Consider the following 21,486-nt stretch of genomic DNA (forward strand, 5'->3'; position numbering starts at 1 on the left):
TCTTCTTCCTGAGAAATTTCAAGATACCACTGTTGGTCGTTTTGACGTAACTTAGGGTTTAGTTTTTGGCCTATTTCCTCTTTTGTCTGCTTGTCCCGCTCCACAATCCCCATTCAGGCCTTTTTTCTAGTTGGAAATAGTTCAGGGCTAGCTGTGGCCATTTGGTTTTAATTGGAAACTGTCTCTTTAAATTTCGAGGAGATCTGTGTTCATGCATAGTAGAACCCTCTGAGGGTGGGGCTGGGGTGCCCACTAGCTCCGGCACCCCTATAGTCACCAGAATGGAGGTGTGCAGTCAACATGGGACCAATGAACAGCTACTAAAAGAAAAGAATGTCCATACCTTTATCTCAGTGCTTCTGCCAGGCGTCTGTGTCCGCTCTGATCCTTCCCCTGCGTGGTCTCATCCAAGATGGCAGCTTCTGGAGCAGCTGAGTGTCCCAAACTAGAAAGCAGTGGGTTTCTTGCTTCTGCCACAAATTCCCCCAGCTGTAAACCTCCCAACCTTCTAAATATTCCTTTATATGTGGTTCAGAGTTCTGAGACCATCCCCTGAGCCTGCTTGGTCGGGTATTCTGTGTTGTTGTTGTTGGAGCTCTTTGCTACACGTCCACCCGATTCGCCATCTTGTTTGTACATTTTCCCCTAGAACATTAGCTATTCCTTAAAAAAAAAAAAGGCTTCCTACAGCCTATTGCACAAAGTTACCCTAGTTTATTTAATGAGCTCCTATTTGTTGGAAATGTCTTTAGTGTTGAGCTATTATAAATATTACTGTCATCTACAATGCACATATCTCTTTAGACAGTTGCTTAATTTGTTCCTTGGGATATACAACTAACTGTACAATTATGGTGCAAAAATAAATATTTCCAGTGTCTGAAACCTATTTTTAATGCAAAGTACCCTCCCACCAGCAATGAAAAAGTATTTTGTTTTACTCACTACCACAAGGTCCACAGTTTGAACCCTCCAGCCACTTCTTGGGGAAAAGATGAGACTTTCTGCTCCTGCAAAGATTTAAAAGCCTGGAAAACCCTGTGCTGTGTTGCTATGAGTCGGAACTGATGTGAAGACACTTAACAACACCAACTACCACCAAGGCTGGATGTATTAATTTATAAAGTTGTTGCCAATTTGATAAGCACATACAGTATCTTATTTTATTGGCAAACATAGTATCTTATGATTTTAGTCTGCATTTCTTTAATTCGTGAAATTTTACAAACAATTTCCATGTTGATGGTACATTTATAATTTAAAAAAATTTGTATTTCTAGTTTATAGTCTCAGCCTACTTTTCCATAAGGAAGTTTCTATTCTTAAAATGTTTTCATATACTCTTTGTATGTTAAAATGTTAACTATAAATTATAAGTATTGTCAGTATTTTCCCATTTACCTTTATATTTTCATTTAGTGGTTTTATCATAAAATTTATTTTAACATCAAACCTTTAGTTTTCCATGTTTATAATTAATATGCTTAGAGATTTGTAAGACTAACATCAGACAAATATTTACTCTTCCTAGTAACTGCATCAATTTACTCTTTTACATTATTTTTAATGCATCTAGAATTTATTTTTGGTACATGTGAGACATATGGGTCTAATTGATCTTTTCCCCAACTGGACAGCTACATTTATGAAGTGCTGTGGAATAATGCACTGGACAGCAAAGTCATTTTGAACTGCAAGGTCATCAGCTCAAACTCACCAGCCACTCCTTGGAAACCCTATAAAGGGTCACTATGAATCAGAACTTACTTCACTGCTCTTAACAACAACAACAACAAGAGTAGAATCTTATATGCTGGAGTGTTTTTTCCTGGTTTATTATTCTTAAAGTCAATTTATCTGTTTATTCTTGTGCCAGTACTCTACTCATTACTGAGTTATTTAAAAATAATGTATATGCATATTATTTTCTAAGATTTAGTTGAGAATATAACAGTGTCTTTTCACAGGATTTAATTCATTTACTGGATATTGTAAGTTTCAATTTTAGGAATAACATTTCTTCCTTTTTTGTTTTAATAGAGCTTGAATTTAAAATTGAATGATTTTAAAAACTGACTTGGAATAAACACTTGTCCCTAAAAAAAAAAAAAGTAAAAGTAGAGACATGAACACAGAGCAATCTAAGTTACTATCTTGGTTAATGGAAAAATTAGAAAAAAAAATTTTTTTTTACAAGTTTTTATTGTGAATTGAGTGAAAATTTACAGGACAGATGATCAGTTTTACATTCAATAAATCATAGTTTGTTTCATTGCAATGATTACTATCCCCTCCATGAACCATCAGTCAATAATATTTACCTCTGTTCCTTTTTTTTTTTTTTTTTTGATCTACACCTACAAAACAGAAAATATATACTTGTTTAAATGTCCAAAGGGCACACTGTTCAAGTCAGCTTCCTGTCCACAGGCACACAGCCTTTCTCAGTCCATGGCTTTATGTCCTCTGCTACTCTATCTCTATGCCATCGCCTCTACCACTTGTCTTTGTTGTCATCGCTTTACGGGTTAGGATCCCATGTTTCACTCATGTTCTTCCTTCTTTCTGGCCCTAGGGTCCTCTGTTCCTGGAATGGAGGATTAGCTACTCCCCACTTTTAGTTACACATCCTCTACATTTATAGTTGTGACAATCACAATTAGTCTTGATAACAATTATACACAATTGAATCATAAAATCCTACCCCCGTCCTCTTTTCACCAGACCCATCTAGAAAAGAGGGAAACCATTCAGTAGGAATTCTACCTTATCCCCTCATTCTGAAACTAAGTACATTCATGAAAACTTGTAAACAAGCCACTTTGTGCTTTTATAACCCCCCATTTTTGATAGCATATGTCTCCCTGTCCTTATCAACCCAATCTACCAAGAAGGCAAGCTTAATCCCTAATATGAACAGTCCTTCCCTTTCAGTTGGAATTTTGAGAAACTACATCCATAATCTAGTTCATCAAATTGTAGCAATTTATGCTTGGTCTCTGTATCAAACTTCTTTATATTCATCTGGTTGAGTTCTAGTCAGCTAGCCATCCAAGCTATGTTAAATGAATAGTATCTGCAAGTTTGGGAGTTCTTGCTCGCCTTCCCCCGACTTCAGACCAGCTGGCTGTTTCACTCTCAACTCTAGTCTCCTGTGGCTAGGTTAGTGTCAATGGACCCGGGAGTTCACACTTCCCTAAACTTCAGACCAGTCAGTCCTTCCTCTTCTCTCTCTCATCTCAAGGTCAACAGGTGGCTATGGAACATGGTCAAACTCAGCCTATGTCTTCAATGCTGCATTTCCCCCACTTCCACTCGCAAGTCACCAGTAAGCATACAAAACTGGTTGGTGTTCCTTTTGAGTTTCATTCATAGAAAGAAGATTACCCTGATGGGCTGACTTCTCTTGTCTTGATAGCTCCAAGGCAAACAGCTTGCTTGCTATCCTAACAGTCTGATTTTTTTGTCTGTTGGTCTTCCTTTCAAGAAATATCTTCTATTCCTCTAGCCATTCCCAGTTAGTCTGAGTGTCTTTCCAAGTGGGAATGGCCCATCTCAGAATGTTCTGGGTGGGGCTCAGGATTCCACCTGAGGCTCCATACTCCCAAAAGGCTTGACAAAAGCCTATTTCCTAGGCAAGTTCTAATTCCTTTTAGCTAATCCAACTAGTTATAGGCTGAACACAGGCTTATAAACTTTCTGTAATCATATTTCCCATTATTCCTATCTATCCCACTTAAATGTCTATTTTAAAATAGAAGGCAGGGGAAACCAATATCCACAAGAGAGTCAAATCCCTTAACATTATTTCCCTTCCTTTACCCATTCTGACTAAGGCTGGATCCCTATATCACAGAGCCCTGTTGTTCAAAGGCTATGAATACATCTTTATTTTCATCCATCCTATTTAACCCATGCATTCCTAAGTCTACCCCTATCTTCCTTGTTTATCTACTTCTCTCCCCCTTCTTGTGTATTGCCCTCTCCCTCCTTGTATACTGCCCTCCCTGCCACCCAAGGTATCATGTGTCTACCCCCTAGCCCATGAATTACTGACCCTTCCCTCCCACCCCTGGTAACCAACAAAGAATTTTTCTTTGGGATTGAAAATCTTTCCTTAAGCTTTTACAACAATGATCTTATGTAATATTTATCCATTTGTGACTGACTAATTTCACTCAGCATAATGTCCTCAAGGTTCATCCATGTTATGAGGTGTTTTGCTGCTTCATCATTATTCTTCAAGGTGTAGTATAGTATTCCATTATGTGTATGTACCAAAGTTTGTTTATATATTCTTCCATTGATGGGTACTTAAGTTATCTTCATCTTTTTGCTCTTATGAATTGTGCTGTGATGAACATTGGAGTAAAAAGTTACACTTTTTAGTTGGATTTTTATTGTAATAAAAGAGCAAAATATTTTGGCTTTGGTGTAACAAGAATGATTTAAATATTTGACAGTTGTATTGTGTTTATAGGATTTGATGATAGATGACAACTTTTTAAAACTTGAAGTAAAACGTACTCGAGAAATGCTTCACAGCAAGGCAGAAGAAGTTCTTTCCCTGGAAAAAAGAAAACAGCAATTATACACAGCAATGGAAGAGCGAACAGAAGAAATTAAGGTGCACAAAGCAATGCTTGCATCACAGATAAGATATGTTGATCAAGAAAGGCAAAACATAAGGTAATTATTAGAATTTAAAGAACTGCTAAGGACTCCTGATGTGGGACTGTCAGATCAGCACTGAACTACAAACCATAAGGTCGGCAGTTCAAACCTACCAGTTCCTCCTTGGAAACCCTATACAGGGTCACTATGAATTGGAACTGACTCTATGGCACTTAACAGCAACTTAACAAAGAACATTTGAAAAAATTATAAGGGTGATATCAAACTGACTTTGTGGTCTAGTGCTTATCCTACACTAATGACTGTAGGTACTCTTCTTTTGTGCCTGACCAAAATGGGAAAGAGCTCATTGTTTTATTATTAAGTATGAGGTTTCCTCTATTTTTTTTTGTTGTTGTTGTTATTTTTGATACCTTTTTATCATATTAATCATAATAATTAATCATTAATTATCATAAAAATTAATCAACTTTTGCTGATTTAATTTTTTCTAAGATTTTACTTTTTCTTTAAGCGGGAATGGACATTGACTTTTGCCATATTTTTTTTTCTGTATTCATTGATGGAGCTACATTTAGCTCCTTTAGTTTAGTAATGTGATTTATTGTATTGGTTTTTCTAAAGTTGAACTAACTTTGTATTCCTCAAATATACCAAACTTGTCTGTGATATATTACCTTCTGGATTTTGCTAATAATATTGTTATACAATTTTTGCTTCTATTCACCTATCACATGACCCATAATTTTCCTTTTTCTACTCTCCTTGTCCTTTGATAGTACTCGACTACTAACCAAAAGTTGGCAGTTAGAATACACTCAGAGACATTGTAGAAAAAAAGCCTCATGATCTATGTCTATAATTACAGTCACTGAAAATCCTACAGAGCACAGTTCTCTGAAACACATGGAGTTCCCATGAGTCAGAATTGCTCATTGGCCATAAATTTGGTGTTTGCACTATCCTTGTCAGATTATCAGGTTATATCTCCATCATACATTGTTTCATGTATTTTTAAAATTTTTATCTTCTGCATAAGTTTGTAAAAGAGTAGAATTAAATCTTTGAATTTTCAAGGACTTCACTAGTAAATCAATTGGTGCCCAGGAATTTTTCATGGGGAAATAGATTCAATTTATTTATTGGAGGAGTGACGCTGTAGGACAATCACTGGAATGAAGGATCAGTTTGAATAGCAAAGTTGGCAGTTCAAACATACCAGGCATTCCTTGGAAACACTATACAGAGTTGCTGAGTCTGAACTGATTTGATGGCACTTGACAACAACAATGTTGTTGTTTGGATTCTAGTGTAGTGCTGTAGGATAAGCATTGGATTGCTAACCACAAAGTTGGTGGTTCAAACCCACAAGCCACTCGTAGGAAACTGGAGTAATAGCCACTTCTCGGAAACCTTATACAGCGTTGCTATGGGTCAGAACCAACTTGACAGCACTTAACAACAACATAGGGTTTCAAGGAGCAGCTGGCAGGTTTGAATTACCATACGTGCCTTTAGCAGTCCAATGCTTACTCTACAGCGCTGCACCAGGACAATATAAGTATAGTCTTGAGTCAGTTTTGGTAAGTTATATTTTTCCCTAGGTATCATCTACATATTACAGGTTGTTAATGAATCTTCCTCCAATCCTAATGCCATGTTCTTCTTTATCCAATCCAGATTATTTGGTCAGCATACAGATTGAATAAATATGGTGAAAGAATGCACATTTCCTGATTTTAAATGATTCAGTGTCCCTTTGTTCATTTTGAGTGTCTGCTTCTTGGTCTCAGATTCCTCATAAGTATAATTAAGTATTCTAGAATACTTATTCTCCATAATGTTGTCTATACCTTGTCATGATCCACATAGCTGAAAGTCCTTGCATAGTCAATAAAGCACAGGTAAGCATCTTTCTGCTATTTCTTGTTTTCAGCCAAGATCCATCTGACATCAGGAATGATATCCTTCATTCCATGCCCCCACCTGAATCTGGCTTGAACCAATCAATGGCAGTTCCCTGTCAATGTACTGTTGCAGCCATTTAAAAATTATATTTAGAAAGATTTTACTTCCATATGATACTGATCATATTGTCTGATGAATTCTACATTACATTGAATTCTTTCTTTAGGATGGGCACTACTATGAATCTCTTTCAATCAGTTGGCCAGGTAGCTGTCTTCCAAATTTCTTAGTAAAGATGATTGAGTGCCTTCAGATCTGCATCAGTTTGTTGAAAAATTCCAATTTGTATTCCCCCAATTTCTGGGACCTTGTTCTTTATCAATGGCTTCAGTGCACCTTCGACTTCTTCCTTCAATGCCATTGGCTCTTGATCATATGCTATCTCTTGAAATGGTTGAACACTGACCATTTCTTTTTTGGTACAATTATTCTGTGTATTACTTCTTTTTTTTTTTTTTTTTTTTTTTTATTATTTTCTGCATCATTCAATATTTTGCCCATAGAATCCCTCAATATTTCAAGTAGGGACCTGAATTTTTTCTTTAGTTCTTTCTGCTTGAGAAATGCAGAGTGTGTTCTTCCCTTTTTGTTTTCTAACTCCATGTCTTTGTGCATTTTATTATAATAATTGACTTTGTCTTCTCAAGCTGCCCTTTGAAATTTTTTGTTAACTCTTTTGGTGGTGGTGGTAGCATGCCTTGGAGTTGGTTCCGACTCATAGTGACCCTGCAAAGGATTTCCGAGACTATAAATCTTTACAGGAGCAGAAAGCCTCATCCTTCTCCTGTGGAACTGCTGGTAGTTTTGAACCACTGACAATGAAATTAGCAGCCCGACTTATAACACTATGCTACCAGAGCTCCTGTGAACTGTTTTCTTCCTTATTATTTCTATTTGCTTTAGCAGCACTATGCTGGAGAGCAAGTTTCAGAGTCTCTTCTGACATCCATTTAGGTCTTTTCCTTTGTGTCTTTTAAATGACCTTTTGTTTTCTTCCTGTATGATGTTCTTGATGTCATCCTACTACTTTTCTGGTCTTTGGTCATTAGTGTCAAATGCATCAAATCTGTTCTTGAGATGAACTCTAAATTCAGGTGGGTTATGTTCAAGGTCAACTTTTGGCTCTTGTGAACTTGCTTTAGTTTTCTTCAGCTTCAGCCCTAACTTACATATGACCAATTAATGGTCTGTTCCAGTCTGCCATCACCGGTAATTATCAATACATCTTGATGTATTGATATTTTCACACTGAAGACACTGTTAGAATTTTTCAATTTCATCATCATTGACTTTGTTGTACTTAAGTGCCATGGAGTCAGTTCCAACTCATAGCGACCCTATGTAGGGTTACTGAGGAGCAGCTGGTGAGTTTGAACCACTGACCTTGCAGTTCAAACTGATCTTGAGGTCAAGTGCTTATTCTATGGCACCACACTGATTTTAGTGGTGCATAATTTGAATATTAGTGATATTAACTGGTCTTCATTGTAGTTTTCCCCAGCTATTTAAAAATGGGAAAAGTCATTCTTCACTTGTGGACTAATTCGAAACCAGATGTCGGACAGGGTGGTTTGTTGACCCCTGCTTTGAATTGCTGCACTGTTTCATAATAACTTATTGCTGACTAGTATTTCAAAATACTCATACACTCCAAATTTTGTATATATTTATTTGTTGATGGATATTTGAGTTGTTTTCAGTTTTTTAATATTACAAATAAAGTAGCTTTGGTGTTTTTGTATGGACGTAGTACTTTCTTTTCTCTTAGATCTAGGAGTGCAATGACTAGATCATATGGTTAGGCCTATATTTAAAGTTTCAAGAAATTTTGTCATGCATGGTTATTCTTAATTTTTAAAAAACCTTGACCTTCGTATTTCTCTGTGACTACTGAAGATTATTTCATATTATTTTCCCCCTCCTAAAAAATGAAATTTTAGCACTCTTTGACTTCTACTTTTCTTTCCCTATCTTTGATGTTTAAGAAGGGAACTTATGAACAATTAATGGAAAAGTGGAATTAAAAGGTATGAAATGTTCCACAAACTTTTTCAAGTTCCCTAGTATGGTTGAAATTACTAGTTATGGTTTCAGATTATTACTTACTATTTGAAATATCATGTCTCTTCCTTTTTATAACTTGTATTAAGCAGAACAACTAATTGTGAGTAATAATTTCAGCCTAGCTATATGTCTTGTTGCTTGGTTTAATATTCTTTCCAATGTCATCCTATTTTCTTGGATTCCCATTGACTTTTGATTACAGTATCCTCTGAAATCACCTCAAATGTGTTTTCTGAAGTTTTGAGTCCTTGTTACAGTTAAAGATATGCTTGTCTTGACCCATATTTGAATTACAATAGAACTTTGAAAATATTGCTCTGTGTTCTCAGTTATAGTGCTGTTGATGATAAGAGGTCTGATCCAGGTAACTTTATAGGGTTGTGTTTGTTTTCTTTCTGGAGGTTTTATGACAATCTCTTTATCCTTGGATTTCAGAATTTTCCTTTTACTTGTCTGGGTGTTTAGTCTTCATTCATTTTTCTTGCTTAGTCTTTGGTGAACTCTTTCAATTATTTTATTCAAGTTATTTCCTCAGGGAAATAGTTTTTAATTGCTTTTTCTTATCACCTATCTATTTTTCCCATTTGTTTTAGTGTATCTTGGTGCTCCTAGATTGTCTTCCAGGTTTCTTAACTTTTTTCTCTCACTTTTTACTTTTTATTCCAGTGTTGTAAATATTCTCATTCTATTTATCCACTCCTTCATGTCTACTTCCCTCTTTCCTGTTTTTCTCCCTTTTCAGATCACTACTTTTATCTATATTCTTTATTTCTGATTAAACTGGAAAGAAGAAATTATTTGCAAGAACTGTTGTTCTTTCATTGATCCTATCTTCATAGTTTCCTGTCCTTGTTTATGGGTGTTATTAGATTTACTTATGAAGATCAAAGAGCACAGCCTTCGATATGGATTGCATCTCAATGTCAAGAAAACAAAAGTCCTCACCACTGGACCAATAAACAACATTCTTAACAATGGAGAAAAGATTGAAGTTGTCAAGGACTTCATTCTTCTTGGATCAACTATCAACACTCGCGGAAGTAGCAGTCAAGAGATCAGACGACATATTGCACTGGGCAAATCTGCTGCACAGGAACTTTTTAAAGTATTGAAGAGCAGAGATGTCAGCTTGAGGACTAGGGTGCGCCTGACCCAGGCCATGGTGTTTTTAATAGCCTCATATGGATACGAAGGCTAGACAGTGAATAAGGAAGATCGTAGAAGAATTGATGCCTTTGAGTTGTGGTGTTGGAGGAGAATACTGAAAGTGCCATGGACTGCCAAAAGTACCAATAGATCTGTTTTGGAAGAAGTACAGCCAGAGTGCTCCTTGGAGGCCAGGATGGCTAAGCTTCGTCTCTCATACTTTGGACATATTTTCTGGAGGAAACAGTCGCTGGAGAAGGATGTCATGCTGGGTAAGGTGGAGAGTCAGAGAAAAAGAGGAAGACCCCTAATGAGATGGATTGGCCAGGTGGCATCATTGATGGCGTCAAGTGTGGCAGCGGTAGTGAGATTGGCCCAGGATCGGACATTGTTTCATTCTGCTGTGCATGGGGTCGCTATGAGTCGGTTCCGACTCGATGGCACCTGACAGCAACAGACAGCATTGGATGTAGTATCCTTTCATCTTTTGTTTTTGTTGTCGTTAGTGGCCTTGGAGTCAACACTGATGGCAACCCAATGTGCAAAAGAACAAAACGCTGCCCGGACCTGGGCCCTCCCCATGACTCGTTATGGATTAGACAATTCTAATCCATAGGGTTTCATTTGCTGATTTTTGGAAGTAAATCACTAGGCCTTTCTTCTTAGTCTTTCTCAAGCTGAAGAATGTTAATTAGAACACTTTTGAAAATTCTCTTCTATTCCATGCATTATGTGTTTCTCCTAGGATATCTTTTTTTCTTTACTCATTTTGTTCTTTTCATTTATGCTGTTATCTTTTCTTAAATGTGTAACAATCCTTGGCTTTCTTTCAATATTTAACAATACATAATTCATAACCAGTGATGGCTTGCATAGCTAAGTAGTATTGGTTTCCTCTGCTAATTAGAACTTTTTCACTAACAGATTTCTCCCTACCTGGCGGGGGGCTAATGTAGGTGCTGGGTTAGATTATTCTTTTGGGAACACAGTAGGGAGTTAGCAAGGTGAGGACTTCCACAGTGACAAAGAGTTCGGAGGCATTTACTTGCATTTTAGGTGATTCCTTTATTTCATTCCAGGGAAGAACTGTCTTTTTCAGATCATTCCAGCCTGGGATGATTCTGTGCATTTTTTGTTTTTTAACTTTTACTCTAATCCCAACAACATGCTCAGAACCCTGGTAAATTGGGGGTTGCAATTGGAGCAGGATCCACTCCTGCTAATATCTTAGATTGACCCTTCTTGATAGCATGTCCAAAGATCATAAAATGAAGTCTCACCATCCTTGCATTTAAGGAATATTCTGGTTATATTTCTATAAAATAGTTTCCAAAAAGTAATTCACAAAATATCAGTTTACTGAAATAAAGGGAAAAGATAACCAGCATATTAAAGAATTTGAATGTTAGGAGGCAGTTCTTCATGGGTTTCTCATATGTCCGTATGCTTTGCAAGGACAGATACCAACTGTCCTGTTCTGGACTATCTTTTTAAAGATGTTTATATACTGAAAAGTCATGGAAGCCATTAGGCAAATCTGCTGCACAAGACCTTTTTTAAAGTGTTGAACAGTAAAGGTGGCAGCTTGAAGACTAAGGTATGCCTAACCCAAGCCATGGCATTTTCAATAACCTCATATGCATGCAAAAGCTGGACAGTGAATAAGGAAGACCGTAGAAGAATTGATGCTTTTGAGTTATGATGTTGGAGGAGAATATTGAAAGTACCATGGGCTGCCAAAAGAACAAACAAATCTGTGATGGAAGAAGTGCAGCCAGAGTGCTCCTTGGAGGCCAAGATGGCCAAATTTAGTCTGTCATACTTCAAATATATTATCAGGAGGGACCAGTCACTGGAGAGGGATATCATGTTTGGTAAGGTGAAGGGTCAGAGAAAAAGATGAAGACCCCCAGTGAGATGGATTGGCAAAGTGGCAGCATCAATGGGCTCAAATGTGGCAACAATAGTCAGGTTAGCCCAGGACCAGGCAGTGTTTTGTTCTGCTGTGCATAGGGTCACTCTGAGTCGGTATCAACTCGATGATAACAACAGCAACATGGAAGCTGGAAACATCTCCCTCTTGAGCAAAGTTAAGCATATTTTCTTGTTTTCTGTTAAAATATTTGTATAACCTAAGCTCAATGGTGAAAGCTATTATCTATGCAGCATCCTCTTGAGCCCCTCCTTGTCCCCATAGGACTTGATGGGCAAGGAACTAAAACAAAGAGGAAGTTCATGTTACTTGCTGTGCTGTGAGTTAATAAAGTCTTTTTTCTTTGACCCACGTAGCTTGTTCCTTCTTCAAGCATCCATGAAACTAGCAGGCTAACTAACTTGTTAGCTTTCAGATAGAGTAAAATCTCATACCTTTCATACCGAATTATAAAGTCAAAGAGGGGGAAAAAAAGAATACAATTAACTGCTTGGGTTCAGAAGTAATACAAATACAAATATCTTTTATAAGAGCACATGATAGTCCTTTGAAAAATGTTATTTGCTATTTTTGTGATTAAGTTTTCTTTTTCTTTTCATGTTAGTTCACAGTTTCATGACCGGTTAAGTAAAATTGATAAACTGAAGAACAGATATGAGATCCTTACTGTAGTTATGCTGCCTCCTGAAGGAGAAGAGGAGAAAACACAGGCCTATTATGTAATAAAGGTATAATGCTCATCGATTTAAAGTTCTCATAGTATTAGGTAACTTTTGGTAACCCATTCAGCGTAGTCCTCTGGATTTCAAACAACCAGAATGATCATTTTCACTTATTATTTTTGCTGTGAAATTTAACTCAAAACTCTCTAACAGCTATTTTACTTAATAAGGACCATAATTTAGTTGCTAGATGGAGGTACTAAACATTGGTTAAATCTACATAGTTAAAGTTGGCCCAAAACCCTTCTTCTTTTGAGAGTCAGACCATTCTATTTGACTACTCTTTGACACTTCCGCACTACCTTCCCACCTCTTTTGGTTTGTCATCTTTGTCATATAATTTCCCCACATTTATTTAGGATTTGTGCCTTTTCAACCCAAACCCATCATCACTTTGGTTGCCTTCAGCATGCACATGACAATCTGATAAATACCTCAAATTCACAGCTTTACTTCACCATAGCCCCCCACTCCTATGACCACACCCTGGACTATCACATCTGAAGCTACCAAAAGAAAGCTAAACAATTTGCCGTGAAATCAGTTCAAACATTGATTATCTATAGGACGGACTAGAACTTCTCCCTAGGGTTTCCAATGCTGTATATCTCTAAGTATCAGTCAAACACTCCAAGTACCGCAGCACCAGGTCTCGTCTTCTGGAGGTGCACCGTCTCTGAAACCTGAAGCTTCATGTTACCATACACTTCTGGTATGTCAGCTGTCCAGAGATGAAGAGGGCTGCACTCCTGCCATCATAGCATATGGAGGTAGATCAGGAGAATCTGCTCTGTTATTTTTCATGTTTCAGATTTGTCTGCCATTCCATGTTTCCCTTTCCCTAGTAACCATAAAGGGAACTTTATAAATGATCAGAATGCATTTCCCTTCCTAAATTCTATTAGAGTTATCTTTCCCAGGTAGAAAACGTCCTTAGCTGGTGTGATTTTCTTTAAAGAGGAGTCTTGGAATTTACTCAAAACACTATGTCAATTGTAACTTTATTTTCTATCTATAGATGTTGTGGGAAGGAAACCTCCCAATTTACACTGCCAGTGGATATCTCCCCCACTCCTCATTTTCAACCTCTATCTACTTAATCTCTCAAGTCTCCTGTAGACTTTCTTCAGATACTCCCATAACAGAAATGTGGTATGCTTGCCATTTTGCCTCCGTGAATTCCACCTAACCTATTTGGGTAATCAGCCCCAGCTCTCAAACCCTTCCTATAACTTGTCAGTTTATAAGATTGTTGAAATTTCAATGAAGTGTCTTTACCAGTTAGGGCTGTGATAAATTATCTAAAGCACTGGGGTAGGCTGCCTTTGTCTGAATCTCTTCTGGCCAACCAGTGACTAGGTGGTGACCTCGAATAAGTTATTTAACCACTTCTGATTCAATTTCCTCACCTGCAAAATGAGGATGATAATATCACAATACTTTTCTTATGAGAATTAAATGAGAAAATACATGGGAAGTCCTTAGAACCGTGCCTGCCACAAACTGAACTTTTTCAGTAAATGTTAGCAATTATTATTGCTATTATTGTAATGACTATGATGATGATGATAGATACTAATCTACTTCTCAGGAAAACAGAAAATTCTTATTTGAAGTAGGACTATTCATTGTTAGAATTTACAACACATACTTTTTGAGGACACAGTTCAATCTTTAGCATCAATGAAGGACAGCCATCTTTCAGATCTGATTTTCACATTTCTCTTTGTCCTTATAAAGAAACAATCCAATTCTGACTACAAGTCAATGGAATTGTTCAGTTAAATAACTTGAAAAATATTTTGAAAGGTTGGACAGAAAGTTAAACATAAACATTTCATCCAAATGTCAGCTTTTTAAATCCAAAGTAAAAGGCATACGCTATATAATCTTTAATTTAGAAACAAATGACATAGAATTTTAGAACTTCAAGGATCTAAAGATTAGGAATTTGTTGTATAAGATGCACAAATTCAACTTCTTCACTTGGCAAATAAAGAAACTGAGTCCACAGAGGGAAAATTAATTATTTAATGCTACCTAGATCACTAGTAGTAAATCTACAAATAATATAGGCTTTTTATAGTTTTTTCCCTAAACGTAACATTTTGTATGTGAAATATATGTTACAAAATATGTATAACATGTACTTTGAAGCAGAGTAAAAGAAACACCAATAAAAACACTAAGATTTGGAACTTTACCAATAAAACTTCTCATTGACTGTATTCTTGTTTTAAATGCATAGCACCTAGGGCATGAATAGATCAAAAATGAAATTATCAGTTGATTTTTACTAAAAATGGGTGTTCTGGCACTCTTAAATATATGTGCATGCTATCTCTGTGAACCCATAATCTGAAAAGTTCTTTGGAATGGTTTGTGTTCAACTCTAGTGCGTCTAATTCAGTGATAAGCTAGCCTGTTAAAAAGTCACTGAAGTCTACTCAGTGAGTAATTTGTGATCATCTGAAATTTATAGACTTCATATTTCTAGTCACATTTATTACAGTTGTGTTTCTCTAATTTTAATAAATCACTTAGCTCCTTAAAGGAGTTGAAATATTACTTCTAATAACATAGTAAGTGGGTTGGTTATAATAAGCATTTGTTTTTCTGGATTTCCCTTGCTCACCACTTCTTTCACTCCAGATTTCAAAAATTGGGGAAGTGTTCCTAGGCCACTTTCAGGCCAGAAACACACATTCTTCTGATTTAAACTAGTTTCAAATTTCCCTGTTGTTGACTCTATTTTTCTTCCCCCTATGGACCTAAATGTTGTAGCAATTTTTGCTAAAAATTTTAATGTGAGCTTTGGCAAGTTACTACATTTCCATCATGCTTTTGTATCTTATGTGCCATAGTTTCATGCTCTAAGGATTTTATTTTCTACCCTAAATCAAGCACAGGAAATAAATGCCTGCTGGTGTGGTGCTATGGGTAATGCACTGAACTGCAAAATCAGTTTGAACCACAAGGTTGGCAGTTCAAATTTACCTGCTGCTCCTAGGAAACCCTATATGGGGTCTCTATGTGTTGAAAGTGACTCAAAGGCACTTAACAACAAACAGCATGTGTAGGCCCAAGGCATACTGATCTGCTGTGAATTAACTATTTTCTAACTTAAAGACATTTCCCCCCATGGTAAATATTTTTATTTGACTCAATTCTGTTCTGTATTTGATAGGCCGCTCAAGAAAAAGAGGAACTTCAAAGGGAAGGTGACAGTTTGGATGCTAAGATCAACAAAGCTGAAAAAGAAATCTATGCTCTTGAAAACACCTTGCAAGTGTTGAACAGCTGCAATAAGAATTACAAACAGTCTTTTAAAAAAGTGACTCCATCTAGTATGTAGGCATTATTAACAATGTTTTATGAACACATACATACATGGTTATTTATTTTAAAAAGAGAAACATTATGATACATCAAAAACAAGCATGTACTGTATTTGACTGGTCAAAAAAAATAAATGCTCCCTTTTTGGAAGTGCCCTTCTAAGGTGTTATTTTCATTATTAACTGTAGTGGTATCACTTTTCTTGGGAATTAATTTCAGATTAAAAAACAAAACAAAACTGTAGCATACTGCTGTTCTATGTTGACAAAACAAGAAATGGCTATTGTATTAATGATACACTATTTTTCTACAAGGAGTCAAAGGAAATTAACCTTTCACAACAAAACATGTTAGAAGCATTGAGTTTAATATATAGAATACTTTTAAGATTGCATTTCACAAAGTATGTTGAAAATTTGAAATAAAAAATTCTTTAAATTTTAGGTGAAGAGTATGAACTAAAAATCCAACTAGAGGAACAAAAAAGAGCTGTGGATGAAAAATACAGATACAAGCAAAGACAAATCAGAGAACTTCAGGAAGATATACAGGTGAATTCTATAGTTTCTTTGTATTAAATAAATAAAAGTCAAGTATTAGTATTATGGCATCACTCTCTTATTACTCCAAGGCATGGTGGCCCCATGATTGGCAAAGTAAAACTGTGTTCCATAGGGTTTTTCAATGACTGATTTTTCAGAATAAGAATAAAAGGTCTTTATTCCAAGGTTTGAACCTCCAACCTTTTGGGTGGCAGCCCAGCATGTTAATTGTTTGCACCACTCAGGAACTACTTTTAAGGAAGTAGATTGTAAGAGAAAACAGTCTCATTTAAATGAGAGAAATATAAATGACCAAATTATTTGGTTAATTAACATCTCAGTGATAGGCACAGGATAGGCTTCTGATAATTGTTAATGAATCATAGCTAATTTATTATGCTCTATCCACTTACCCTTATTTAATGACTTTTAAAATTTCACTTAATTTCTTAAAGATTGCATTACACAGCACATTGCAGATAAATGAGAAAAGATTGAACTTGTCAAAAGATTTCATTTTGCTTGGAATCACTATCAACACTTATGGAAGCAGCAGTCAAGAAATAACCATGAGGCAAATTTACTGCAAAAGACCTCATTGAAGTGTTAAAGAGCAAAGCTGTCAGTTTGTATACTAAGGTGCACCTGACCCAAGCCATGGTATTTTCAGTTGCCTCATATGCCTGCAAAAGTTTTACAGTGAATAAGAACAATCAGTGCGTCTGAATTATGGTGTTGGTAAAGAATATAGAAAGTACCAGGGACTGCCAGAAGAACACATAAATTTGTTTTGGAAGAAGTACACAGCCAGAATGCTCCTTAGAATCAAGGATAGTGAGATTTAATCTCATAATTAGGAAATGTCGTTAGGAGGGACCAGCCCCTGGAGAAGGACATCATCTTTGGCAAAGTGGAGGGTGGGCGAAAAGGAGGAAGACCCTCCAACAAGTTAGTTTGACACAGTGGCAGCAACAATAGTCTCAAACGTAACAATTGTGAGGATGGTTGTTGTTGTTGTTAAGTGCCGTTGAGTCAGTTCTGACCCATAGCGACCCTGTATAGGGTTTCCAAGGAGCAGCTGGTGAGCTTGAGCTGCTGACCTTGCAATTCAAATAGCTTTGCAGTCTGGCGCATTAACCCACAACGCTACACCAGGACTCCTGGTAGAGGACTCTTGGTGAGGATGATAGAGGACAGTTTTTCATTCTGTTGTACATAGGGCTGCTGTGAATTGGAATCGATTAGAGGACACCTATCAAAGCATGGAATCCTGGTGTGGTGCTGTGGGTTAATGCGTCATACTGCAAAGCTGTTTGAACTGCAAGGTTGGTGGTTCAAGCTCACCAGCTGCTCCTTGGAAACCTTATATAGGGTCTCTATGAGTTGGAGCCAACTTAATGGCACTTAACAACAACAACATCAAAGCATACTACTAAATGATAAAAGAATATGCTTGGTAAGCAGACCCTATATAACAAAACTGTTGTTAGATGTTGCTGAATGGGTTCCAATTCATAGTAATCCAATGCACAACACAACAAAATACTGTCCTGTCCTGCACCATACTCACAATTGTCCTTATGTTTGAGCCCGTTGTTGCTGCCACTGTGTCAATCCATCTCGTTTGGCAGGTGGGGGAAGGGTCTTCCTCTTCTTCATTGACCTTGCACTTTTTCAGGTATGATATCCTTTTCCAGGGACTGCCCTTTCTGTCCAGAGTACAAGAGATGAAGGCTTGCCATCCATGCTTCTAAGAAAAATTCTGGCTGTACTTCTTCCAAGACAGATTTGTTTGTTCATCTGGCAGTCCATAGTACTTAACAATATTCTTCACTAACACCATAATTTAAATGCATTGGCTCTTCTACGGTCTTCCTTATTCATTGACCAACTTTCACAGTTATGTGAGACCTGGGTCAGGTGGACCTTAGTCCTAATTGCTCTGTAACATTTTAAGAGGTCTTTTGATGCAGAATTGCCTAATGTATATAATACATCATTTGATTTCTTGACTTCTGTTTCCATGAAAGTTGATTGTGGACCCAAGTAAAATGAATTCTTTGACAGCTTCATTGTTTTCTCCATTTATCATGATGTCATTTATTGGTCCAGTTGTGAGGATTATTGTTTTCTTTACATTGAGGTGCAATCCATACTGAATGCTGTGGTTTTTAATCATCGTCAGTATTTCAAGTCCTATTCACTTCCAACAAGCAAGATTGTCACATCTGCATATCGCTGATTATTAATGAACCTTCCTCCAATCCTGATGCAAGAGACATAAAAGTATATGGAAGGAACACATTGATCAAATGTTCAGTCATTTCAAGATATAGTATATGATCAAGAACCAATCAATACATTGAAGGAAGAAAGAAGTCCAAGTTGCATTGAAGACAGAAGTCCAAGTTGCATTGAAGATACTGCTAAAAAAACAAACAAACAAAGCTCCAGTGATTTTGTGTGTTCCTTCCATATTCTTTCATGTCTCTTGATTCGTTCAATATTTTTGTCATAGAATTCTTCATTATTGCAACCCAAGGTGTGAATTTTTCCCCCAGTTCTTTTAGCTTGAAAATGAGTGTTCTTCTTTTTTTGTTTTCTAAATCCAGGTTTTACACATTTCATTTAAGTCTTTGTCTTCTCAATCTGCCCTTGGAAATTTTCTGTTTAGCTCTTTTACTTCCTCATTTCTTCCAGTTACTTTACCATTTTACCATCAATAGCAAGCGTCAGAGTCTCTTCTGATATCCATGTTGGTCTTTTCTTTCTTTCCTGTGTTTTTATTGACCCTTTGCTTTCATCTTGTATAATGTTTTGATGTCATCCCATAACTCTTCTGGTTTTCAGTCATTAGTGTCTATTGCCCACACAGTCTGTCAGTCTGTTGTACTTTAGTGACTTGAGTGTTGCTGTAATTCTGGAAGCTGTGCCACATGTTTGTTAATTATCAGTAGGGTCACCCATGGTAGACAGGTTTCAGTTGAGCTTCCAAACGAAGACAGACTAGGAAGAAGGAGGCATGGATACTTCAGAATATTTAGTCACTGTAAACCTTATGAATAGCAGTGGAACACTGTCAGCACCAGAATACTGAATATTGAAACATAATGAAGAACATCAGAATATTGTCAGATATAGCGCTGGAAGTTGAGTCCCTCAGGATGGAAAGCACTCAAAATACGACTGTGGAAAAGCACCTCCTCAAAGTAGAGTTGACCCTGATGATGTGAATGGAGAAAAGCCTTCAGGAATTAGATTTTCTGATGGGGCATAGCTCAACATGAAGAGAAGCAGCTGTAAACATTCATTAATAATTGGAACATGGAATGTATGAAGCATGAAACTAGAAAAATTGGAAATAATAATAAAAAGAAATGGAATGCATAAACATCAATATCCTTGGCATTAGTCAGCTGAAATGGAATGGTATTGGTCATTTTGAATCTGCAATCACATGATTTACTATGCCGGGAATGGAAAATTGAAGAGGAATGGTGTTACAATCATCATCAAAAAGAACATACCAACATGTGTCTTGACAATGCTGTCTGTGATAGGATAATATCCATAACACCTACAAGGAAGACCAGTTAATACCACTATCATTCAAATTTACGCACCAACCACTAAAGTCAGTAATGATGAAACTGAAGAATTCTATGTACTTCTTCAGTCTGAAATTGATCACACATGCAATCAAGATGATTGATCAAACATGCAGTCAAGATCTATTGATAATTACTGGCTATTAGAATGCCAAGGTTGAAAACAAAGAGGAAGGATCAGTAGTTGGAAAATAGGGCCTTTTTGATAGAAATGATGCTGAATATTGCATGATAGAATTTTTTAAGACCAATTACTTCTTCATTGCAAATACTCTTTTTAAACAACATAGAAGCCAACTGAACACATGGACCTCACCAGATGGAATACACAGCAATATTCCATTGACTATATCAAATTGACTACATCTGTTGAAAGAAACAGTGGAAAAGCTCCAGATCGTCAGCCAAAACAGGGCCAGGGACTGTGAACAGATCACCAATTGTTCACATGCAAGTTCAGGCTGAAGCTGAGGAAAATTAAAACAAGTCGACAAAAGCCAAAATATGACCTTGAACATATTCCACCTGAATTTAGAGATCATCTGTAGAATAGATTTGATGCATTAGACACCAAAGTCCAAAGACCAGCAGAGTTGTGAGATAACATCAAGAGCATCATACAGGTCATTTAAAAGATAAGAAAGAAGGAAAAGACCAAAATGGATGTCAGAAGAGACTTTGAAACTTGCTCTCCAGCGTACAGAATCTAAAGCAAATGGAAGAAATGAGGAGATAAAAGAGCTTAATAGAAACTTTCAAAGGGCAGCTCAAGAAGACAAAGTCAAATATTATAATGAAATGTGTGAAAGCTTGGAGTTAGAAAACCAAAAGGGAAGAATACATTCAGCATTTCTCAAGCTGAAGACAAAATTCAAGACTTGACTAGAAATAGTGAAGGAATCAAAGGATAAAATATTGAATGATGCAGAAGAAGATGGAAGGAGTACACAGGGTCACTGTGATCAAAATAAATGGTTGATGTTCAATCATTTCAAGTGGTAACATCTGATCAAGAGGCAATGATACTCAAGGAAGACATCCAAGGTGCATTGAAGGCATTGACAAAGAACAAGGCCCTGGTAACTGATTGATGAATTGATGAAATTGATGAAATATAAATTGAAATCTTTCAACAAACGGATGCAGCACTGGAGACACTCATCTATGCCAAGAAATTTGGAAGACAACATCCTGGCCAATTGACGGGAAGAGATCCATCTTTGTTTCCAGTCCAAAGAGAGGTGACCCAATGGAATGGGAAAATCATTTGATATTATTAATAACAAATGCAAGTAAAATTTTGTTGAAGATACCACAAAAATAAGAATCCCCACAGAATGATTTTCATTTTGTCTAGACATGTCTGGTGAAAGGAGATGGGGATACTATTCTTATGATTCAATAGTGAGTAGTTGTTATCATGACTAATTGCGATTGTCACAACTGTAAAGGTAGAAGTTTTGTAACATAAAGGGGGGAGTAGTTAATCTTACATTCCAGGAACATAGGACCCTAGGACCATCAAAGGT

The 21,486-nt window shown here is 36.7% G+C and overlaps 1 protein-coding gene across 1 annotated transcript in view; it reads left to right on the plus strand.

Annotated features, from left to right (window-relative positions):
- The window catches only part of CCDC39 (coiled-coil domain containing 39), a 98,429-nt gene that overhangs the window by 71,580 nt on the left and 5,363 nt on the right, over window positions 1-21,486 (plus strand). The window contains exons 13-16 of the mRNA XM_006869824.1: window positions 4,481-4,689; window positions 12,351-12,474; window positions 15,656-15,815; window positions 16,252-16,358. Coding sequence (XP_006869886.1) covers window positions 4,481-4,689; window positions 12,351-12,474; window positions 15,656-15,815; window positions 16,252-16,358 — 600 coding nt within the window. The remainder of the gene's footprint in view (window positions 1-4,480; window positions 4,690-12,350; window positions 12,475-15,655; window positions 15,816-16,251; window positions 16,359-21,486) is intronic.

This window comes from Chrysochloris asiatica, unplaced genomic scaffold (assembly GCF_000296735.1).
Source record: "Chrysochloris asiatica unplaced genomic scaffold, ChrAsi1.0 scaffold00135, whole genome shotgun sequence".
NCBI lineage: Eukaryota > Metazoa > Chordata > Mammalia > Afrosoricida > Chrysochloridae > Chrysochloris > Chrysochloris asiatica.